Raw genomic sequence first — 25473 nt, 5'->3', positions numbered from 1 at the left:
TTTTTAGACAGGGTCTTTCTCTGTCACCCAGGCTGGAGTGCAGTGGGGCCATCTTGGCTCACTGCAACCTCTACCTCCTGGGTTCAAGCGATCCTCCTGCCTCATTCTCCCAGAGTGCTGGGGCTACAGGCATGCGCCACCACACTTGGTGAAGATACAGATATATGTCCATAGCTATATCTACAAAGAAGGGCAGGCATTGTGCCTCATGCCTGTAATCCCAGCACTCTGGGAGAATGAGGCAGGGGGATCACTTGAGGCCAGGAGTTTGAAACCAGCCTGGGCAACGTAATGAGATCTCGTTTCTCCAAAAAGTAAAAATAAAATTAAAAAAAAAAAAAACTCACACCGTATATGTAAATTAACTCAAAATGGATCAGAGACCTAAATGATGTAACTACACAATTTCTGGGAGAAGACATAGAGAGTGAATCTTTTCTACTTTGGATTAAACAACAAGTTCTTAAAGATTTCTTAGGTAAGAAACAAAACAGCACAAGCCATATAAGAAAAAATTGCTAACTTAAAGCACATCGACGAGAACTGGTAGGAGGGCGTGCTGGATGGCCAGTCAGACTTCTTCCTGCTCAGCTACGTGGACGTGCTCGTGCCTCTGCCCAGTGACTCACCAGTGCCCCCACCCTGCCGCTCCATCCACACTAGGTGGCACACCCTGCCGGGTCTCCTGCCTTCCATGGGGCCCCTGCTGCCAGGGCGGTGTCCAAGCCTGGCGGTGCCACCCAGGCCCAGGCCCTTGAGGTACTCCCTGAGCAGGGTCCCACACTTGGGCTGCCCAGCTGACAAAGGTAGAGCAATACTAGGGTATTGTTCCTCCAGGGCAGCCCTCACCTCCGTTCTGACCCCATGGGGGCCCAGCCCACTGCCTACCCTCAAGTTCCACGGCCTTAACAGGCTTGGATTGAGCATCCCTGTGGGGTGTCTCCTGCAGGACCCCGCCTCCCAAGCCTTGCCCTCACAAAGCCAAGTACCTTTTCAGCTTTTTAACTGTCCCCAGCCAGGCCCACGGAAGCCTGTGTCACTCTGGCACAAGCAGTCACCACCAGCCACCTACACACCCCCCAGCACACCTCACATGGGACCACAGCCCCAGTCATGCTGCTGAGGGCCAAGCACAAAGGCTCCAGTGAGCGAATGTTCAAGCCCCTAGTGGCCAGGCCTCCCCTTGCTGAGCCGCTGCCACCTGTAGGAAGTGGCCCCAGCCTCCTCCTCTAGACCATGGCAGGCAGCCCCAGGGTCCCCAGACCCCTGCCCAGACCAGCAGGTCCGCAGCCCCGACATCTGCTTCCTCTGTCGCCCAATCCAAAATCGATGAAATGGAGGGTCCTCTGGGCTGGGCCACATTCACATTCCCCTTCCCCTGAGGCCCTGCGAGGCCTCCGAACCCCAGGCTCTGCTCTGCATCCTCATCAGCAGCACAGGAGGGGCACAGACACCCTGGCAGAGATGAGCACAAAGCCTTGGGCACAGTTCAGGGCAAACTGAAATGTATGCCTGAATTTTGTAAACAGAAGTATTAAAGGTCTTTCTACCAAAAAAAAAAAAAAAAAAAAAAAAAAATCATGAACGCTAAATGCAATAACTAATGTTTGACTGGATTCTGAATTTTTTAAGCCATGTTATGATTGGGACAATTGTGAAAATGTGTATATGGACTGCACAGTAGACAATGATAATATTAAGTTTCATTGGGTGATAATAGTATTCTGGTTATGTAGGAGAATGCCTTGGTTCTTGGGGGCTGCACACTGAAGTCTTTAATGGTGAAGGGTCATTATGTCTGCAACTGACTCTCAAATGGTTTGTCCAGAAAATGTATAGACATACACACATGGAAAGCAAATGTGACAAAGTATTAGCTACTGTTGATTCCAGATGAAAGTTATACAGGTGTTCATTATACTATTTGAAAATGCTTCCTAGCCATCCTAAGGCTTAAAGGAAAAAAAGAAAATATTTAAAATCAAAAGTTGGGGGCAGGAAAAGAATAACAAAACTTTGGGCTCATGCCTGTAATCCCAGCACTTTGGGAGGCCAAGGAGAGAGGGTTGCTTGAGCTCAGGAGTTTTAGCCCAGCCTGGAGTACACGGTGAAACTCCATCTCTACAAAAAATACAAAAATGAGCCAGGCGTGGTGGCACACACCTGTAGTTCTAGCTACTCAGGAGGCTGAGGTGGAAGGATCACTTGAGCCCAGGAGACAGAGGCTGCAGTGAGCCGAGATTGCACCACTGCACTCAGCCTGTGTAAGAGTGAGACTCGGCCTCAAAACAAAAGAAACACCTTTGTGTCAAGAGTTAAGGTTGCTATATAAGTAAAATGCTAGGTTATGGTTCTGGGTACATTCAATCTATATGAAGATCAGAGCCTTCTATTGGACCCAAAGGAATACTAGTCACTTGTGATTATTCCTCTATAGGTTTGAAAGATGTGTCAGACCAACTTATTGGATGCAGTTTTAATCTAAAACTCTGTACATTGTATCCCCAACTCATAGACTTCATGTATCCATTGAATACTCTTCTGTTTCCACAATCTTAATGTGGCCCTAATAAAGTTATCCTTTTGGAAGACTCAGAAAAGGCCCCCCCACAACCTCTGTAATGTAATAATTATAGTAGTTAACATTTGTTGCGCACTCACTGTGTGCCAGGCATTTTTCAGGTACTGATTCATTTAATCCTCAAAACTCATTAGAGGTAGGTACTATTATAATGACAAGGCCAAGGAACAGAGATTAAGCAATTTGCCCAAATTCATATTATTCACAGAGCTGGGATTTAAGCCTAGTCTGGCTGTGGAATCTGTATTCTTAATGACCATGCTATCTATACTGCTTAAGATTAACCTGGAGAATTTATTCCAGTTACAGAGATTGTTTTTATTTCTCTGAAACTGCCCCCAATAAGCCATAACAATACATTAATCAATTATCTTGGTTATCTCTTTTGCCCAAATTTATATTTTGAAAAAAATTCAAACACACCAGAAAGATGAAAGAACAGTACAGAATCCAGTGAAAGATTGGGCACTGCATGTCATGTCTTCATTTCCTTTAATCTAAAACATTACTCTACTTTTTTTGATCTTTAATGACATGTCATTTTTTAAGAGTCAAAGACAGTTTTCTTGTAAATTGTTCCACAATCTGGATTTGTCTGTTTCCGCATGATGAGAGTCAAGTTAAGCATTTTTGGGAAGAATACTGCATAGGTGATGGATCCTTCCTGCCTCGTGACCACAGGTGGCTCATAATGCTAAGTTTGATCACTTGTTTAAGGTGATCTTCCAGATCTCTCCATTGTAGTTATTTTGCTGGGTGTGGTGGCTCACACTTGTAATCCCAGCACTTTGGAAGGCCAAGACAGGCAGATCGCTTGAGTCCAGGAGTTTTAGACCACCCTGAGCAACAAGGTGAAACCCTATCTCTACTAAAAATGCAATTAAAAAAAAAAATTAGCTTGGCGTGGTGGTGCAAGTCTATAGTCCCATCTACTTGGGGGGCTGAATTTGGAGGGTCACTTGAGCCCAGGGGGGTCGAGATTGCAGTGAGCTATGATTTTGCCACTGTACTTCAGCCTGGGTGGCAGAATGAGACCTTGTCTCATAAAAAAACAAAAAATAATTTTTCCCTTTGGTAATTAATAAAATATCTGTGGGTTGGTACTTTGAGATCAGTGAAGATCCTGTTCTCAAATGTCTTTTATTTTTGTTATTATTATTATTATTATTATTTGAGATGGAGTCTCACTCTGTCGCCCATGCTGGAGTGCAGTGGTGCGATCTCAGCTCACTGCAAGCGCCACCTCCCAGCTTCACTCCATTCTCCTGCCTCAGCCTCCCAAGTAGCTGGGACTACAGGCACTCGCCACCACGCCCAGCTAATTTTTTTGTATTTTTAGTAGAGACGGGGTTTCACCATGTTAGCCAGGATGGTCTCAATCTCCTGACCTCGTGATCCACCCACCTCGGCCTCCCAAAGTGCTGGGATTACAGGCGTGAGCCACTGTGCCTGGCCCAAATGTCTTTTCACCCAGCTGTGTCCATCAATGATAATCTTTGTCTGAATCAATTTTTATTACATTGGTGGTTGCAAAGTGACACTTTTAAAAATTGTCATTCCTTCTACATTTATTAGCTGGCATTATTTCATTAAAGAACAACTCCTTCTCTTTTTTAATATCATTCTTCATGGATTCTTTTTTATAAATTATGTTGTAGCTTTTTGTTGTTATTCTTTCAAATGCTCAAATTGTCCAGATTTGGCCAATGCAATCTCTGTTATTTTTTAACCCCACAATCCAGGTTAATCTGAGCTATTTTTAATGCCCAGAGTAATTTCTAATATTTCCCACTCCCAACAGGAATTGAGAAAGGGACTCCAGAAGTTGGGGGCTTATTCAGACTCTTCTTAGAAGTCTACCTTCTTCCTGTGTACTTTCAGCCCAAAGTGAGACTTATGAGTTGGGAAGAGATACTTCTGAATTAAACTACTGATCAGTGTCACCCAATTCTAATCCCAACCACCTTTATTCTAGGCATACCATACTCACTGCCATGCTTACCTTTCGGTTGGGCACCTTTGTCCTCCTTCCCATTGGTCTTCTGGCTCCTACCCAACTGTCCAGTCCACAGGCCTCAGTAACACCTTTTTGCCCAGCCCTGTGGTAGCGTTGGCCTGCCTCCTTTGCCTACTCAAGTAACTGCTTTACCACTAATTTATTGTTTTGTGTTTTCATCTATAGGATCTTACTTAGCCATATGGCCTGCTGCCTCTGCCGATTTAAAAATAGCACTGAGGCTGTCTGCAAGACAGTCAAGCTGCATTGCAACAGTGCAGGTCTGACAAACACCATAGATTGTCGTGAGTCCAAATTGCCTGGTGATAAATTGTTACATTATTTTAAGTATGTTTTTATATTTTTTATTTTTAATTGATGATAAAATTTTAAGCTAGTGATATAATTGCTTTATTTACTCATTCAGAGTTAAACTCCCTCAACTTCTGAACTACTCCCTTGCTGGGAGTCAGGTTCTCAGTTATTATCACAAAATTTAATAATAGAACTGTTCCATATGCATAAAGGACCAAGAGAAAGGAATGGGACAGCTAGGGAATGACATTAACATCCACGCCCAGTGTACTGTGCTCTCTGCTTGGTGCTTTGCCCCAAGTGATAATTTCCTCATATAGTGCAATGTAGTTTGTAAGCTAGTTTTATATGCGTGAAGTACTCTCTGCCTTTTAGGACAGATGTAGATCCTGTTTTGTTTTTACAATTTTATAAGAGTACAAGTGATGCTGTTTTATTTGAAGCCTGAGAGCTTCTGGTTCCATAACCAAAAATTGCTACCTGGCTCTTCTAATGGAATGGAGGGCTTTTCCATTCTTAGACCATCCAGCTCTGAACTTGCTCTGAACCTTTCTATTCACAGAACAAATGCTCAAGTGCTTTCAAGAGTTTTTCTGTAGATTAGGTTTATTAGTACCAACTTCATGACTACTAAAATGTGACTGCTTTCCAGTCCAGATAACTTGAATACAGGTATCTACCAGTGATATGGGGTGGATAATTAATAATGCTTGGCTACTTACATAAAAACAGTGTTACTTATTTTTCAAAACTTTTTTTTTTTACCAATTAAATTATTCCCTTCTCCCCAAGAGGTGGGCAGAAAAGCATTGCTAATCACCTTTTACAGATGAGGAAAAACAAGATCAGAGGTGCTCAGTGCTGTAGCCTAGTGCCAGGTCTTCTGTCTCCAATTCTGGGTTCTCCAAGCCCATGTTTCTCCTTTCTCACAATCTTTACTTCTTCCTCTGACCCTCCCCACCACCCAAAATACTTTTAATTCTGGAAAAGAAACCCAGCTGCACACTGGCACACTTGACCTTCATGCAGTTAGATTTGGATGATTCCCCATCCAAAATATTAGAGATGAAATGAAAGCAAAGTAGGCACCTGACAAAAGTTGCTTTTTCCCTTCTGCATTTTAGGACCTCAAGTAATGTTTATCCAGAAACTGCTATCATACCATAGATGCATCGTATATTTAACAACATAGGCATACCATCTGGCAAATTAAAAATCTCTTAACCTATACCCTGGATCCCTTCCCAAATTTAAGAAAAGAACTAGGGTGGACACAGTGCTTTTTCCATGTCACGTCTTCTGTGATGGGGCAACGATATGTGGGAGCAGAGAATGGGGTTGGTGGGTGGAGCGTGTGCCAGATGAGGATCTATCAGCAATGGGAGGGGGCCTCCACTTTAGCATCTCCACCCTGCTCCTCTCAGAGGACTGCCTTTCATTGCATTCAGCTGTGATGGTAGCAAGAACACAGGCACACTGAGGACGAGAGAGGGAGCCTTGCGCTCTCTCTGCATCTGAGGCAGGACAGCACAGGGTACGGAGCAGTCTGCAGAGAAGCCAGCTCATCAGCTCATCAGGGAAGCACTTGTCCTCCACCTTGGGCTTTCACTGAGCCCTGGGCAACTGGCCCCTGGGGATCAACGGAATAATCCTAAGCAGAGTTACTCTATGTTACACTATGGAATGTTCCAAGTAGGTGGCCATGTTTTCAAAAAATGTCTTTTCCTCCTTTTGTTGTTGCTATTTCATAGGTTTAGGATTGGGTGTATGTTTCGCCTCGCTGAATGGCACTCGAATGTTTGCTGACTCCTACTCTATGTGACTGGGGTGTACAGCTGTGGACTGATGCATGCCGTCCCATCATCTTTCATGATCAAAGCAGTCTCTTCTTTTTTGACAGCTGAAGAAGCATCTGTAGGGAATCCAGAAGGTGCGTTCATGAAGGTGTTACAAGCCCGGAAGAAGCACATGAGCACTGAGCTAACTACTGAGCCGGAGGCGCCCTCAGACAGCAATGGCATCAGCTTGTCAGGCTTTGGGAGTGAGCAGCTAGACACCAATGACAAGAGTGATGTTATCAGTGTGCTAAGTTACATCTTGCCTTATTTCTCAGCAGGAAATCTAGATGTGGAATCCATGTTGTTACCATTCATTAAACTGTTTTTTTCAAATGTGCAAGATGGAGATAGGCTCCTGAGTATTCTGAAAAACAATACAAAGAGCCCCTCGCTTCAACCTGCATCCAACAACTCAACTTATGAAAATAAATTGAGAAAGGTATATTTCCTAGAAAAGATATTAGATGCAGAAATACGAGAAAAAAATCGATGACGTTAAAAGGGAAGAAGAAACTGCCATGCTTATGCAGTCCAGCCTTCTAGGTAACAAATTTAAACGCCAAATATTTGAAAAGAAATTAGAAACTGTCCAACCACAGGAAAGCAGCCTGGCAAAGATTCAAAGTGTAGGCAAAAACCTGCAGAGAATGAACAGAGTCCTCAAGGGCCCAAGGAGCATCCAGAAAAGGCACTTCAAAGAAGTGGGAAAGCAGAGCATCAGGAGGGAAGAAGGTGCGCAGGCCTTTGTGCAGAATGCTGCCATAGAAAAAAGGCTCGGAAGTCCAGCCCCAGGGGAGCTGGAACAGTCTCACATAGAGCAGGGGCCCAAGAACGTAGCGGGAAACACCGTCAAGCCTTCATTCACCCAAGAACATAAGCCAACAGTCTCCTCTTTGCTGAAACCCTTCTCCGTGGGCGTGCCTTCTGCCTCCACCCCTGCAAAAGCCCTACCTCCGGTCAGAGATAGATAGAAAGACTTAGCCTACGCCATTTTAATTTTAGAAAATGCAAAGGCTAGAGTTAAAAATATGAAGGCTGCTAAACCAATCGTACATTCCAGAAACAAATACCGCTTTCATAAAACTCACTGCCATGTGGCCCACAGAACACCCAACGTCAAAAAGATTAGAAAGTTGAGAAAGAAAAGTTATCTCAATAGACTGATGTTCACAAAGAGGCCGCCATTCTCTGCAGCAAAGAGCCTCATAAATTCCCCTTCACAACAGGCTTTTTCATCCTCAGGAGACCTGAGTCCTCAAGAAAACCCTTTTCCGGAAGTATTTGCTCCTTCAGAACAGTTTATAGAAAACACTGCTGTAAAAAACACAACTGTAAGAAATGCCTCTGAAGAAAACGTTTTAAGGAAAACACTACTATGCCAGAAGGCACCATCTCTGAAAACACAAACTACAATCCTCCTACTGAGGCAGATTCCGCTGGGACTGCATTCAACTTAGGGCCAACTGTTAAACAAACTGAGACAAAATGGGAATACAACAACGTGGGCACTGACCTGTCCCCCGAGCCCAAAAGCTTCAATTACCCACTGCTCTCATCCCCAGGTGATCAGTATGAAATTCAGCTAACCCAGCAGCTACGGTCCCTCATCCCCAACAACGATGTGAGAAGGTTCATTTCTCATGTTATCCGGACCTTGAAGACGGACTGCTCTGAGACCCATGTGCAAGTGACCTGTGCCAAGTTCATCTCCAGGACAGGCCTCCTGATGAAGCTCCTCAGTGAGCAGCAGGACATAAAGGCATCCAAGGCAGAATGGGATACGGACCAATGGAAAACTGAGAACTATATCAATGAAAGCACGGAAGCCCAGAGGGAACAGAAAGAGCAGAAGAGCAGAAGACCACACAGAAGCATGAGACCCAGAAAGAGCAGAAAGACCCAGAAAAAGCAAACAGAAAGGGCAGAAGACCACACAGAAACATGAGACCCAGACTTTCCCATCATTTAGCATATGCCAGGAAAGTGCCCACACAAGAGAACCTGGGACTCCCAGGCCATAGCTTGTCTTGGCCATAACAGTGATCTCCCACTTTGTAACTTTGGCCATAACAGTGATCTCCCACTTTGTAACTTTGGCCATAACAGTGATCTCCCACTTTGTTCATTTAGAGAGTGAAATAGATTAGTGTACAAGATAAACCGTAGGCCGGGAGTGGTGGCTCATGCCTGTAATCCCAGCACTTTCGGAGGCCAAGGTGGGTGGATCACTTGAGGTCAGGAGTTTCAGACCAGCGTGGCCAACATAGTGAAACCCTGTCTTCACAAAAAAATACAAAAATTAGCTGGATGTGGTGACACGTGCCTATAGTCCCAGCTACTCGGGAGGCTGAGGTGGGAGGACCACCTGAGCCCAGGGAGGTAGAGTCTGTAGTGAACTGTGATCGCACCACTGTACTCCAGCCCGGGTGACAGAGTGAAACCCTGTCTCAAAAAAAATAAAAAAGAACCTGTAAGCTACTCAACCGGAATACTGGGGTTTTGAAAAGTTAGCTTTCATTCTTTTTTTTTTTTTTAATTGTTCTTTCCTTTTTTTTTTTTTTAGCTCACGAAAGAAGTTCCAGGATATGGCTATAACAACAGACTCATCTTGGCAATATCTGTGACTGTAATACTAATGATTTTGATTATAATTTTTTGTCTTATTGAGGTAAGGACAATAATTAATTCAGGTTTTCAGAATGCAGTCCTGTCTTTGTGTGGATTCAGAACCCACAAACTCAAAACCAAAGCCACTTCCCCACTTGACATTCTTCTTCAGTAGTATAAGGCTGAGGTATGCTTTGTTCTTTTACTGCAGTGTATATTCCAGGATTTTTAAAGGATCCTCGCTTCCAGATCTCTGTGAATTGAAATCAAGTTAATCCCATTAGACCATTTTAAGAAGTTAAGTTGATATAATAGCAAAATTTCTCCTACCCAAAACTATGTCAACAATTGGATGTACTCACCAAGTCACCCTTACTCTGCCACTAATTTATTTCCTTGTTGCCAAAATGATGAGAGACGTATAATCTCCACCTCACAGAGTTGTCATCACCCTGGAGAGGAAGGAGACAGCCAATAGAGAGAAGTATTGTCTTGTAGACTTATTAGATTCACACAGTATCGTCCTTCTCCAGTGTGTAAGGCGTTGCCTAAATAGGTCCAGTTAAAGCACTACAGAGTAGCCATCTTTCAAAAAAATTGTTGGCCACATTTTTAAGTTCACAGGGGAGGGGGAATGATATCTCATACTCTAGCCCTCCTGAGTCCAGGCCCTCTGTGAGATGTGTCCGTTTCTTGGACACCATATGAGACATTCCCCCTCGGATTAGAGATGCTCAGCCTGCATTAACATGTCTAAAGCCTACATCTGGCTACTCTGGGACAAGTCTTGTTTACAGTGCCCATTCCTGGAGCTTGCCTCTGTTTGCCTTTTGTTTGAGTACATGATGCATTACTTTTCCCAACAGGCCAGTGCTAGCATATTGGAAGAGTGATTTAATAAGCTGGCAACCTTGATGCCATGCTACCAATCCAACCTTATTTGCCTCATTCACCATTTCATTATTGTGGCAGCCCTCCATTCCAGCCAGAGCAGCCCCTCACCATACCCCAGTCACACCATCCGCATATCTGCTTTTGTCTATGCGTTGTCCACCTAAAATTCCCTTATTTCACTCTGCCTGTGGGAATCCTATGAATCTCTCAAAAGCCAACTCAAGTTCATCTTTCTGCTTGAAACCTTCCCTGAATATTCCAGCCCTCCTGAGCCTAGTTCCTTTGTGAGATTTGTCCCCATTTCTTGGACACGATATGAGAGACTTCAGAGGCTGAAGTGGGAGGATTGCTTGAGGCCTGGGAGGTCGAGGATGCAGTGAGCTGTGGTCATACCACTGCACTCTAGCCTGAGCAACAGAGCGAGACCCCGTCTCACAAACAGCCACCACCCAAAACGATCTTGGGGTTTGAATAGGATTATGTTAAATTTGTAGATTAATTTGATAATTGACATCTGTACAACATTATAGGAACATGCTATCTCATGTCATGTGTTCATTTCTTTTTAATGTCTTTCAGAAGAGTTTTAGGGTTTCCATCATATAGATCTTACATATTTTTTGTTAAATATCTTTGTATTTTTATTCAAATACTTCATACATTTGTATTGCCATTATAAATGGGATCTTTCTTCCATTTTCTAATTAGTTATTGGTGGTACATGGGAAAAGTAGTTGAGGTTTTTGTGCTAATCTCTTGATTTTGTATATAGCCACTGTACTGAATTCTCACATTACTTCCAGCAAAATCTTAGTTGATTCTCTCAGGCTTCTTTGGCTGTCTAACATTTATCATTTCACATGCAAATAATCATAGTTTTGTCTCCTTTTTCAATACTTATATTCTTTCCTTCCTTTCCTTTATCCTTTCCTTTTTTTTTTTTTTTTTTTTTCCTCAGGGCCTTGTTGTCACCCAGGCTGGAAAGCAATGTTGTGATCTAGCTCACTGTAACCTCAAACTCCTGGGCTTAAGGGATCCTCCTGCCTCAGCTTCCTGAGTGGCTGGGACTACAGGCAGGCAGCTAATTTTAAAAACTTTTTTGTAGAGACAAGGTCTCACTATGTTACCCAGGCTGGTTTTCTGTCCACTTTAGAGGAAGGACTAAGGTTTCCTTTTTTTACCTACTTTTAAGAGGTTTTTATTAGGAATTGTCTGTTAAATGTTAGCTAAAACAGTCAATAAAATGTATTAAGTGCCAGCTGCATGCGAGACCCTAAGTTAGATACAGTCAGCCCTCTTCATCAGCAGGTCCACATCTTCAGATTCAACTAGACGAGGCTGAATATTTGAAAAAAGAAACAATAAAAATACAGGCCGGGCGCGGTGGCTCAAGCCTGTAATCGCAGCACTTTGGGAGGCCGAGACGGGAGGATCACGAGGTCAGGAGATCGAGACCATCCTGGCTAACACGGTGAAACCCCGTCTCTACTAAAAAATACAAAAAAAAAAAAAACTAGCCGGGCGAGGTGGCGGGCGCCTGTAGTCCCAGCTACTCGGGAGGCTGAGGCAGGAGAATGGCGTAAACCCAGGAGGTGGAGCTTGCAGTGAGCTGAGATCCGGCCACTGCACTCCAGCCTGGGCGACAGAGCAAGACTCCGTCCCAAAAAAAAAAAAAAAAAAAAAAAAAGAAACAATAAAAATACAAATAGAAAGTACAGTATAACAACTGTCACCATTGTACAATATCTATACATTTTATTACTGATGATTTAAAGTACATGGGGCCAGGCACTGTGGCTCACACTTGTAATCCCAAAACTTTGGGAGGCCAACCAGGGCAGCATAGTGAGACCTTGTCTTTACTAAAAATAAAAATTAAAAAATTAACCAGGTGTGGTGGTATACACCTGTAGTCCCAGCTACTCAAGAGGCTGAGGTGGACAGATCACTGGAGCCCAGGAGGTTGAGGCTGCAGTGAGTTGTGATTGTGACACTGCACTCCAGCCTGACCAACAGAGTGATCCTGTCTCTAAGTAAATAAATAAAGTATATAGGGGGGTGTGTGTTGGTTATATGCAAATATGCACCATTATATGTAAGGGATTGAGCATCCACAGATTCTGGTATGGTGTGGCAGCAGTATCCTAGAACCAATCCCCCACAAGATATCAAGGATGACTGAACTGTGGAAGAATCAAAGCACTGTTAAACAGCATACAATTCCTGTCTTCAAAAAAGTTATCTCATCAGGTAGATGAGACTTATAATGAATAGAAGCAGTGAATACAGATTTGGAGATAGTGGTTGTTGTGACGAATAATCTTAATTTCATTTTCTTCCAAAACAGATTCATTCTCATAGAAGGGCATCAGAGAAAGAAGGATCCTCAATGTCAGGTCCCTGAGCCCAAGCTAAGCCATCATAACCCCTGTGACCTGCAGATATACATTCAGATGGCCTGGAGCAACTGAAGAACCACCAAAAAAATGAAACAGGCAGTTCCTTCCTTAACTGATGACATTCCACCTTGGTGATTTGTTCCTGTCCCACCCCCAACTAATCAATCAACCTTGTGACATTCCTCCCCTGGACAATGAGTCTCATGATCTCTCCACCCTGCACCTTGTGACCCCTCCCCTGCCAAGAGATAACCACTTTTAACTGTAATTTTCCACTACCTATCCAAATCTTATAAAACAAAGTTATAAAACTTATAGGAATCTCCCTTTGCTGGCTCTCTTTGTGGACTCGGCCCACTTGCACCCAAGTGAAATAAACAACCTTGTTGCTCACACACAGCCTGTTGGTGGACTTTCCCCACATGGACAGACCTAACAGTTGGGAGTTTGAGACCAGCCTGACCAACATGGTGAAACCCCATCTCTACTAAAATTACAAAATTTAGCTGGGCGTGGTGGAGGGTGCCTGTAATCCCAGCTACATGGGAGGCTGAGGCAGGAGAATGGCGAGAACCCAGGAGGTGGAGCTTGCAGTGAGCCAAGAGCACACCACATTCAGCCTACCTTTGTCATTCTTAAAATTATGTTGTTTTGTTTTTATTGTTGGATTATAATAGTACTTTTTTTTCTTCTCTTTTTTATTTTTATTTATTTTTGAGACAGGGCCTTGCTCTGTCACCCAGGCTGGAGTGCAGTGGCGTGGTCTCAGCTCACTGCAGCCTCAACTTTCCAGGCTCAGGTGCTCCTCCTGCCTTAGCCTCCTGAGTAGCTGAGACTACAGGCTCACACCACCACGACCGGCTAATTTTTTTGTATTTTTTATAGAGATGAGGTTTCACCATGTTGCCCAAGCTAGTTCTTTAAATCATATATATTCTGGATACTAGACCCTTACCAGATACATGATTTACAAATATTTTCTCCCATTCTGCTCACTTTTAATGGTATTGTTGGCAGCATAAAAGCTTTTAATTTTGATGTAGTTCAATTTATCTAGTTTTTCTTTTGTCACTTGTGCTTTTGGTGTGGTATCTAAGTACCCATTACCTAATCCAAGGTCACAAAGATTTACTTCCATGATTTCTTCTAAGAATGTTATCATTTTAGCTCTTACATGAGAGTCTGTGGTCCACCTTGAGTTAACTTCTGTGTATCGAGGATGTAGATACCCAGTAGAACCAGCACTATTTGTAAAAAAGGCCATCCTTTCCCCACGGAATTGCCCCAACTTTCTCCTTTAAAAATTTTTTGAGGAATGATGTATCTAAAGTACCAGATATTCAGTGTCCACCTTGGTGAGTATTTACATATGACATGCACCCTGTGACCACCATCTAGATCAAGATCTAGAACGTGTCTAGCCCACCAGAGGCTCCTGTGTACCTTCTCCCAGTCATTGCGCCCCTTGAAAACCACCATTCTGACTTATGGCGCCATGCGTTAGTTTTTCCTGTTGTTGAACCTCACACCTATAAAATGGAATCATGCAGTACGTATTCTTTTGTGTCTGGTTTATTTCACTGAACACTACGTCTGTGAGCTTCAGCTGTGCATATAGCATGAGACTGTAGTTCATTCTTTTCCATTGTTCTGTAGTACTCCATTGTAAAAATATATCACAACCTATTATCCATTATCCTATTAATAGATATTTGGGTTGTTTCCAGGTTTGTTTTTTTGTTTGTTTGTTTGAAACGGAATCTCACTGTGTCGCCCAGGCTGGAGTGCAGTGGCATGATCTTGGCTCACTACAACCTCTGCCTCTCAGGTTCAGGTGATTCTCCTGCCTCACCCTCCCGAGTAGCTGGGACTACAGGCACGTGCCAACACGCCCAGCTAATTTTTTGTATTTTTAGTAGAGATGGGGTTTCACTGTGTTAGCCAGGACAGTCTCGACCTCCTGATCTCATGATCCACCCGCCTCAGCCTCCCAAAGTGCTGCGATTACAGGCATGAGCCACCATGCCTGGCATGTTTAGCTTTAATAGATACCACCACCGAACAGTTTTCTAAAGTGTTTGTGCAATTTATATTCATATTGGCAACAAATGAGCATTCTAGTTGCTCTTTATCCTAACCAATGGTGTTACCAATCTTTTTCATTTTAGCCACTCTGGTAGATGTGTAGTGGCTTTAATTTTCATTTCCTTGATGACTAAAGATGATACCTTTTCATTTGCTTATTGGCCAGTCAATCCTCTTTTATAAAATGTCTGTCCAAGTTGTCATCTCAGTCTTAAATTGAGTTGTATATGTATGTATTGATTTGAAGGAGCTCTTTGCATATTATAGATATGTCTTTCATTGGACAAAAACAGTATATATATAAAGTATCTTTTTCTAGTCTATAGGACTTGACTTTTAAATCTCCTAATGGTATTTTTATTGAACAGAGATTCTTTTAATGATGTGTAGTTTATCAGTCTTTTTGCTTATGGTTTGCTTGGTTTTTGTCCCATTTAAGAGATATTCATCTCCCCCCAAGGATCTGAAGATATTTGCCTATATTATCTTCTAAAAGCTTTAGTGGGCCGGGCGCGGTGGCTCAAGCCTGTAATCCCAGCACTTTGGGAGGCCGAGGCGGGTGGATCACGAGGTCAGGAGATTGAGACTATCCTGGCTAACATGGTGAAACCCCGTCTCTACTAAAAATACAAAAAACTAGCCGGGCGTGGTGGCGGGCGCCTGTAGTCTCAGCTACTTGGGAGGCTGAGGCGGGAGAATGGCGTGAACCCGGGAGGCGGAGCTTGCAGTGAGCCGAGATCACGCCACTGCACTCCAGCCTGGGAGCACAGCGAGACTCCGTCTCCAAAAAAAAAAAATAAAAATAAAAATAAAAAAATAAAAGCTTTAGTGATTTATCTTTCACAATCAGGTTTATGATCTCCCTGGGATTAATTTTTGTGTGTGGTGTGAGTTAGAAGTCAAAGCTCATATTTTTCCATATGGGTATCTGATTGGCCTCGCTGTTTCTTGAATATGATCATGTAAATCACAGAACTGTCAGCGTGAGTCAGCCTCTTTGTATTTGCTATTCTGAAGATGCTTCAGTACATCCTGAAGATTTACTTCCTGAAAATGAATGCTCTAGGACCCTAAGGGTTGTGACTGTGTACCTGCCAACTCAAGCTGAAAGTTGAAGAGGAAAGTTCTGCAGCCCCTGCCTCAAGCTGGAGGCAGAGTGACGTCTGAGGTTGGGAGTTCGAGACCAGCCTGGTCAACATGGAGAAACCCCGTCTCTACAAAAATACAAAAAAATTAGATGGGCATGGTGGCGCTTGCCTGTAATCTCAGCTACTCGGGAGGCTGAGGCCGAAGAATCGCTTGAACCCGGGAGGCAGAGGTTGCAGTGAACCGAGATGGCACCATTGCACTCCAACCTGGGCGACAAGAGCAAAACTCAGTCTCAAAAAATAATAAATAAATAAATAAATAAATAAAGAGATGAGGTCTCACTATGTTGCCCAGGCTGGTCTCGAACTCCTGGACTCAAGTGATCCTCCCATCTTGGCCTCCCAAAGTGCTAGGACAACAGGCGTGAGCCAGCATGCCCAGCCAAAATTGTTCTAATTGAGCAAAAATACATATAACTGCATTCCTAAATACAAGCAATAACTAGGATTAGAAAACACGATGTAAATCACACAAATAAAAATAAATTAGCTGAAATTAAATTCAAACATAGAAAGAAAATTATAAAGCTATCCTGAGCAATATGGGCCAAAGCTTAAATAAATGTAAAAACATAGCATGCTCCTGGGTGAGAAAACCAAATAAACATAGATATCTCTTTTTCCAAAGTCATGCAATTCTAATAATAATCCCAACGAAATGTCTTTTTTTTTTTTTTTTTTTGAGACACAGTTTCACTCTGTCGCCCAGGCTGGACTACAGTGGCATGATCTTGGCTCACTGCAACCTCCACCTCCCGGGTTCAAGCAATTCTCGTGACTCAGCCTCCCCAGTAGCTGGGATTATAGGTATGTGCCACCACGCTCAATTGATTTTTGTATTATTAGTAGAGACAGGGTTTCACCAGGTTGGCCAGGCTGGTCTCAAACTCCTGACCTCAGATGATCCACCCTCCTCAGCCTGCCCAAAGTCCTGGGATTACAGACATGAGCAACCACACCCAGCCCTTATTAAATTTAACAAGTTTAATATTTATGTGGCAGAAAAAAATAAGAATAACAACAACAAAAAATTGGGAGGCCAAGGCGGACAGATCACTTGAGGTCAGGAGTTCGAGACCAACCTGACCAACGTAACCCCATCTCCACCCCAAAAAAAATTAGCTGGGAGTGGTGGCATGCACCTGTAATCCCAGCTACTAGCAAGGTTGAGGCAGGAGAATCACTTGAACCCAGGGGTCAGAGGCTGCAGCGAGCCAAGATCACGCCACTGTACTCCAGCCTGGGTGACAGAGCGAGACTCCATCTCTGAAAAAAACTGGCCTAATGAGAATATTAAACTAAACTATAAAGCTACAATAATGAAAACAGTATGGCACTGAACAAGAGATATATCTGACTCTATTATAATTAACATAACTGAAAAGATACTACATCACTGTGGAAAGGAAGAATTGGTTAACAAACAATGACGAGATCGCCAAATAGCAGTTGAAGGGGAAATAGTTTATTAAAGCATTTTTTAAAAACACTAAATATAATGTACTTATTTATCAAACTTCTTGAAGAAAAAGGCTTTCTAAGTATAGAATAGGAAAACAAAACAAAAGTTAGACAGATTTTGACTCCTAAGATAACACATTTCTACACGTCCAAACGATGACCAATATTAAAAGACAAATAATTCACCATGGAAATGTTTCTAGCAAATATGACAACAGATTAATATTATTGTAAGTCTCAGGTAGATCAATAAGAAAAACATTAAGGCTCTGACATAACTAGGACAAGGCCAAACAAGTCAATGAAAATAAATATGATTACTAAACAGACAGGAAAATATCCTGCTTCACGAATGTTTAAATGGCACATGCCATGAAATTAGCAAAAAATTTAAAACGCAATTAGCTAATGCTTATAACAGAATAGCGAAAAGGGACATCTTTATTTACTGCTGCGCTAAACAGGCCCAACTCTTTTAAGCAGTAGCCTAAAGGAAAAATTAATCATGAAACCTTAAAAATATCCATACACTTGAACTCAGTAACACTATTTTTATGGAAGCATCCTAAAAAAAATCCTTTAAAAAAAAATCAAAGTTACCTACACCAAGATGTTTACAGCAATTATTTGTAATAAAAAATTTTGAAATAAACATTCAAACAAGAAAAAAATCTGAACAATGGTTGCTGTTGAATCTTCTTAACCAGTTACCCTAAAACCAGTCTTCATGGCTCCCATTCCAGTCCATCCTCCATACTGCTCCCAGATTGTGTCTAAACAGCAAATATATCAACGCTTAAAATCCTGCAATGGGCCGGGCGCGGTGGCTCAAGCCTGTAATCCCAGCACTTTGGGAGGCCGAGACGGGCGGATCACGAGGTCAGAAGACCGAGACCATCCTGGCTAACATGGTGAAATCCCGTCTCTACTAAAAAATACAAAAAACTAGCCGGGCGAGGTGGCGGGCGCCTGTAGTCCCAGCTACTCGGGAGGCTGAGGCAGGAGAATGGCGTGAACCCGGGAGGCGGAGCTTTTAGTGAGCTGAGATCGGGCCACTGCACTCCAGCCTGGGCGACAGAGCGAGACTCCGTCTCAAAAAAAAAAAAAAAATCCTGCAATGGTTCCTACCACCTTTAAAAAAATGAACATCTTGGCAAACTACAACAAGGTCCTAACTAGGTTGGTCCCTGTCTAGAGCCTCACCTGTTGCCACTCATACCAATGCATTAGCCATAAAGAACACATGCAGAACTATTCTGAACTCTTTATAGCTCTCCAGCATTCATTAAATAAAATGCCAAAAACATCTTAATCCATGCTCACACAAGGATCCTAACTTCATGGCACTTAAAGCATAGGAACAATAAGCGCCTATCAGTGGGTTAGGTCTGATACTAGAAGAAGAGTTTCTTAGAGTCACAGAGGACAGTTCAACTCAGGTCAGGGAAAGTTCTAGGGATAACAGTAATCTTTGAGTTGAGCGAGTTGAGCCTTAAAAGATGGGCAAGTATTGCTAGGAGCGAGGGCGATTCCAAGTGAACAGAATACGTCAATTTTATTTTTCCACACAGATTCTAATAAACTTGTAATAAGCTTTCTAGACAACTTTGGTTGTGACATGTACTTCTCCAACTTTCAGTTTCTCCTACCACTTAGAGCTACTATGAAAATTAAAAGTGGTAATAGATATGAACTTAACACAGCATCTGGCACTTAAACTTTCAATACATGTCAATCATACAGAAACATATACAATGCTGATTACGACGGCATATTTCAAGGGTTCAGCATTCTTAGACAAAGAAAGTATCAGTAAACAAAAATGAAGGCAAAGAGAAAAACTAGTAACAACAAAGTTAAACGACCTATCACCATTTAGCCAGGATGAAATCCTTCTCTCTACAGGCCCTAATAAGATCCTCACGTTACATATTACAACAAACACAATAATTTATATTCATTTTATATTGAATCATGAATAAAACATTAACTTCTACTAAGTATGATATATTTGAAAAGAGGAGGATGTGTTACATCTTTAAGACTCTCACCAAAAAAGGCTAAAACAGGCCAGGCATGGTGGCTCACACCTGAAATGCCAGCACTTTGGAAGACTGAGGAAGGAGGATCTCCTTGAGTGCAGAAATTCAAGACCAGCCTGGGCAACCTGGAGTAAAAAAACTTAGCCAGTCATGGTGGCATGTACCTGTAGTCCCAGCTACTTGGGAAGCCAAGGTGGGAAAATCACTTGAGCCAGGAGGTCAAAGCTGCAGTGAGCCGGGATGGCTCATTGCACACTGTTACCAATGAACTCCAGCGTGGGCAACAGAATAACACTCTGTCAGGAAAAAAAAAAAAAAAAAAAGGCTCAAATTAAAATCTTGTATGCCTAAGTATGACCCTTCATTTACCTTGAAAACTGAATTATGCTAAATAAGATGTTAGTATGCTGTGACAGTAACAGCTCAACCAACAAGAAAAAAGTAAAAGTGATGACTAAAATACACAGACTTTACTATGAATACCAAACTATATCAAGGATGTTGGCATGTTCTACTGACTGCCTGAAGGGCATTAGACTAGAAGACAGAATTTAAGAGAAAAAGAAGGAGCTCAGCTACACTGGCTTCCTCCTCAGAGACAAAGAAAATAAAATGAACTGGGGACATTCAAATCACTAACACCTCTAGTATATAAAAGTTATTATGGGCTGGGTGCAGTGGTTCATGCCTATAATCCCATCACTTTGGGAAGCCAAAGCAGGGAGATCACCTGAGATCAGGAGTTCGAGACCAGCCTAGTCAGCATGGCGAAACCTCATCTCTACTGAAAATACAAAAAAAAATTAGCCAGGCATGGTGGCGGGTGCCTGTAATCCCAGCTACTCAGGAGGCTGAGGCAGGAGAATTGCTTGAAGCTGGAAGGCAGAGGTTGCAGTGGGCCAAGATTGAGCCATTACACTTCAGCCAAGAGTGAAACTCCATCTCAAAAAATAAAGTCACTATGGTGCATAGGCATACTTAAAAACCTGTGAAACAGAATGAAGCTATAATTTTTAAAGCCTTGAATCGATAAAATATGTAGTGAACCAAGACTAAGATGCTAGCATATCTAAAGGGAAATTTTTAAAGTTAAACTTCCTTACATTATAGAGAAGTTTAACCTCCTTATTGCCAAGGGCTTTGAAATTAATAACATGAGAAGCAGCATACAAAAACATTAAATGTATAAAAAGATCTGAAATAAATGTTCTGGAGGAGTAATCTTATTTTACTTCTCCATACCTAAGAATTTAAAATATTAGAAATTACGACACTAAGCTGCTTTTACCAGCCTTTGGTTTTCAGAAACAATAATGGTCTAAAAAATTATCCCGAAGTTTTTACTGTAAAGAATATTTCTCTATCCAAACGATTGTAAGAAAAACCTATATCAAATAGTTATATAAGTATGATATATAAATGATACATTTTGTAATCAATTTGTTATAGAAATATTAGTTGAAGTTGATAGTGTTACCATACAGCCCATTTTAATGATCATATATGTTAATGTGTCATAAAGAACAGAAGTAGCTTGATGGATGAAATCGGATTCTAACCCCCAGTTGCCTGAGGAATCTAAAATTTGGGATCAAATTATTAAATTAGCCCCACTTTGTTAGTGTTGACAAATACCAAACAGTTCACTGATTGTGGTTCTAAGAATAACATGTGGAAAGGTCTAATATCAATTGTGGGCAGAGATCTCATGGTTCAAATATTTCCTCTTGTTCAGAAAGAGAGAGTGTGTGAGTGTGTGTGTACACATCACCATGCAAGAAATGTTTACACTTTTCAGTAAAGGGGCAATTCCACAACAAGGTTATTACTAACTAACTAAAGTTTATACAGCATCTTGAAATCAAAGGTACTCTATAAATTTAAAATACTAATATGGTATTAACTTAAAGCAAAGAACAATAATTTTAAAACATCTTATAGCCCAAGTGTATTGTAAACCAAATATAAATTCGCTATGGGATCTGTCTTTTTTTAAGTGACTTTTTTTCCTCTATTAGGGAACCCAGATCTAAATGAACTCTAAATGAACTGTTAAACACTTAGTCTAAAGGTATGCCAAACATTTCTTAAGGTCTTCACAAAGAATCAACTTTTTTAAAAAACAAAATGAGGCCTAGGTTAAGTATTTTATTTGGCTTCTCAAGATGGACTGGGAAGTTGGGCACCAGCTCCAGACCAATTCCTGGACGCACATCAAACACAGCCCTGTCATTTATCCAGTCAGTCAAAACAATCTTTTCCATCTAATCCTTTAATCTTTATGTCCTTAAAATCTGCTAATTGGATCCAGTTCTTGAGATCTATTTGCTAAAATCTGTACCATCTAATTTGTAAATGATGAACAAAAATGAAAAAAAAATATGTTAACTTTACTGGCAAAACAGAAAAGACTACACTGCAACCAAAGAAGGAAGGACAATGTTTTTAATATTTGTCAAATTTTAAGAGAAAACTATTCAGAGACAAGTAGTTGTAAGAAACTCAGAGTACCTCAAACTGTTTTTACTCTTAGGAGGACACAGGGTATTTAAAATTCCTCAGAAAAACCTGAAACAAAAATCACTCTATAAATGTAGTTCAATATTCCCTCTTGCCCTAAAATATAAGCATAATCTTTCCTCTTAACAAACTGTACATATAAATTTTTATAATGTATCATAGGCAGTACAGAAACCACAGATAAACACTTTAAGATCTATTGAGTCATACTAAAAACCTCAACTCATTTTATCTGCAGAAAATCAAAATCCCTATTTTTTTCCTCATTTTCTCTATATAGCCCAGAGGAAAGTAAATGGAAACAGCCTATTTCTGATACCTGAGATCACATGTTCTTTCCACCATCACTGACTCCAGATAGCAACAGCAACAGACAAACTCTAAAGCAACAAAGATCCCCTATAAAGGTTTCCATTGACTCCTCCCAATATAAGGACATTGAACGGCGCGGGGAGGGGGGGAAATATAAGTATCCCCCAATCCAGGTTTTCCATTAAGAACCACTCAGTTAATGATTCCCTGCAATTTTCCCTAGGGAAAGCATTAAGGTAACATATTATTTAAATTGCAGCCAACATACATTCAAGCTAAATTCTCAAATACCAAATTCACCGCAAGTTTTCACCCAGCAAGTTCAGCCAGTGGACTGAGATGTGACACACAGGCATTCAACTACAAAATTAGTCCAAATAAATCTCAAAGTCTAGTGTGGGCAAACATAATTACAGTTTATTCGTACACGTGCACGCCCACACAAATCCTCTACGGAAAATTATCTTTCTCACCACTCACCCGAATATAAACGTGGACAATTTATCAGGGGTAAATGGTGAAGGTAGAATAACGACGTGATTTCAATTCCTTTTCAAACCAAATACAAGTGCTCCTAAAATGGGGGTGGCATGTCCATGTAAGAATACCAAAAATGGCACTGTAAGTAAAACGTACCTGTAATGTTAAAGATCATGCACCTGGAATCATAAACACTTTGTAAGTGTAGTCTTCTATCTGACAACCCCTCCGGACATTCTTTTCCATTTAGAAAAAGGAAGGGGGAGGGTGGGGAGAGTAACAGAAAGTTTGCTCTAAAGTTTGTATGAGGACATACTTAGAAATGTACCCCCTCCCTCCCCCCAACAGCCTCCCTCCCCCTCCCAGCCTGTTTTTAAAGCAGGCTGGGAGTTAGAAGGGAGGCACGAGTTCTGCGGCCTACAAGGAACAACCCCAAACATGCCACCCTACAATCAGACACTTCCAAACCACAGTGTACAATGAGCCCGAGCCGTCGAATCAGACAGGCACACTGGAAAAGTCAACCTGTCTCCTCTCCTCAGAGAGACTTGAGTTCAAGGTGTGTGGCCCCGGCAGCGGTGGCCGGCGGCGGGGAGTAAAGGTTTTTCATGCGGGCATAAGTGGGTGTGCAAGGTAACAACCCGGGAACACACACGCACACCCTCCCGTTAAGCGCTCCATCTTTAAGGAGTGTTTACTGCGCGCAGCCAGCAACCGGATTCAATAATCCCCGCCACGGGAGCTCTTCATCCCCTTCACGATCCCACCTGGGCGGTAGCCCAGGGGCTGCTCCCCGAGACCCGGGAGGCAGCGTCGGGCTCCTTGACCAAGACTTTCCGACCTGAAATCCGCCTGCGATGCGAACCGGTGTATCCTCCCCTCCACAAAAGACCACCCCCACCCCCCCGCCCCGAGTCATCCTCGGCTTTTTAAAGAATGTCCAAGCCGGAGCAAGTGGTTTTCCAATTACTCCCCAACTCACCATTGATCGCGACCCTGGCCCTTCCTAAGGCCACAGGCACCCCCCGCCAGCTCGCCCGCCCCGCGGCTGCCCGGCCCAGCCCGGCCCCCCTCACCTGTCAGACGCAGCTTGACGAGCCCGTTCCTCTGTCTCCGGCGGCGGGCGGGACAGGGATGGGGGCGACCGCGAGGCGCGGTGGAGTCACCACAGCGGCCGGGGTTGGGGCCGGAGCAGCCGGCGCCGCGACCGCCACGGCCTGAGGGTCCCGGATGTGCCAAGCGTCGTCGCCAAGAGCCGCGGAGGGAGCGGGACGCCGCGGCCTTTCCCTCCTCTCTTCTCGGCGAGGGCCAGTAGCCGACTGGGCTGGTCGGCTGAGGCGGGCGGTGCTCGGCGGCGCCGGAGCAGGACTGTGGACTCGGCCGCTTCCTCCTCCACCCGCCCTCCTGTCTGAGGGATCCCGGACCTGGGGCCGCCGCCGCCACCACTTGTGGGCTCCGGGGGGCGAGGAGAAGACTGGAGGCGGGGCCGGAGGGGCGGGGCCGGAGGGGCGGGGGCGGGGGGGCGGGGGGGGGGGGGGGGGGCGGAGGGCGGGGCCGGCGGGCACCGGCGGTCAGGTAGGGTGTGAGCTGCGGCCGAGGCTCCTACGCGGAACGAGGGGAGGGAGCAGGCAGGGAGTAAAGTGGAGGCGGGAGCAGCAACTCTGTGGCACCTGGAGGGGTTTAGTGTCCGGTCCACTAAAGGGAGAGCTTTCGTCCAAGCAGGGCCGACTGCACTTATTAGACGCCCTCTGCGTGCAGGGCGCTCCGAGAGGCTGGGGCGAGGAAGATTAGAACCGAGTCTGCTGCCCGTCGGGAACTTGGCGTCTTTCGGACGAGGGAAGAGACCGCATTCCCACGCCGATGGTTCCAGCAAAGCCCCAGGAGTGCTCTGCTCCTGGTCTTGTAGCTGACACCTCCATCCGGGACTCACCTGGTGGAGGAGATCGGGTTACCTGCCCGCTCCAGCTCTTTTCAGGTGCAGCGAAGGATAGGGAGATGATACGTCTTAAAGGATTAACAAGATAAACCTTGGAGAGTAATGTATGAAAAGTTTTTCATACACTACTGTATTTCGTTATCTCAGGAGGAGAAAGATAATAAAAATTTTTTTTAATCTGTACCTTATCGTTTGACCTTGTAACTGTATTGGATCAGGTGATCCTCCCACCTGAGCCTCTGGAGTAGCTGGGACCACAAGTGTGCACCACCACACCCCACTAATTTTTGTTTTGTTTTGTTTTGGTTTTTGGTTTTTTTTTTTTTTTTTTTTTGAGACGGAGTCTCGCTCTGTCGCCCAGGCTGGAGTGCAGTGGCGCGATCTCGGCTCACTGCAACCTCTGCCTCTCGGGCTCACGCCATTCTCCTGCCTCAACCTCCCGAGTAGCTGGGACTACAGGCGCCCGCCACCACGCCTGGCTTATTTTTTTTTTCGTATTTTTTAGTAGAGACGGGGTTTCACCGTGTTCACAGGATGGTCTCGATCTCCTGACCTCGTGATCCGCCCGCCTCGGCCTCCCAAAGTGCTGGGATTACAGGCGTGAGCCACCGCAGATGCTACAATTTTTATATCTTTTATCTTGTTTATCAGCTGTCCCTCCCGGCAGAACGTAATTGCTTTGAGGACATTGATTTACATGTTTTGTTTACAACCGTAGCCCAGTATCCAGAATGGGGCTTGGCACATCGTAGGCACTTAAATATTTACTGAGCGAATGAATAGATGGATCCTTGCCCTAGATCTTCTCCTGATTATCTGTGCTTGAGAAGCTGGTGAGAAATCAGCAGTGGTTTCTAAG

At 43.4% G+C, this 25473-nt stretch overlaps 1 protein-coding gene and 1 long non-coding RNA gene across 2 annotated transcripts; one reads left to right on the top strand and one right to left on the bottom strand.

Moving 5' to 3' along the window:
* Window positions 1-4060: 4060 nt before the first annotated feature.
* LOC116270988 (leucine-rich repeat-containing protein 37A3-like) lies at window positions 4061-9926 on the top strand. The gene is given in 4 exon segments (XM_031657155.1): window positions 4061-7211; window positions 7213-8083; window positions 8086-8709; window positions 9294-9926. Coding segments are annotated over 3 exon segments (1935 nt in total). The 5' UTR covers window positions 4061-6737; the 3' UTR covers window positions 8676-8709; window positions 9294-9926.
* LOC116270989 lies at window positions 9251-24140 on the bottom strand. Its single transcript, XR_004179295.1, has 3 exons — window positions 23755-24140; window positions 9700-9789; window positions 9251-9590 (listed from the first exon to the last, which is right to left on the bottom strand). It is a non-coding gene; the product is annotated as an uncharacterized LOC116270989 (long non-coding RNA).
* Window positions 24141-25473: the final 1333 nt, after the last annotated feature.

Source organism: Papio anubis, chromosome 17, assembly GCF_008728515.1.
Source record: "Papio anubis isolate 15944 chromosome 17, Panubis1.0, whole genome shotgun sequence".
Taxonomy (NCBI): Eukaryota; Metazoa; Chordata; class Mammalia; order Primates; family Cercopithecidae; genus Papio; species Papio anubis.
The sequence above is the reverse complement of the archived record's forward strand: the minus strand, read 5'-3'. Positions and strand labels throughout refer to the sequence as shown.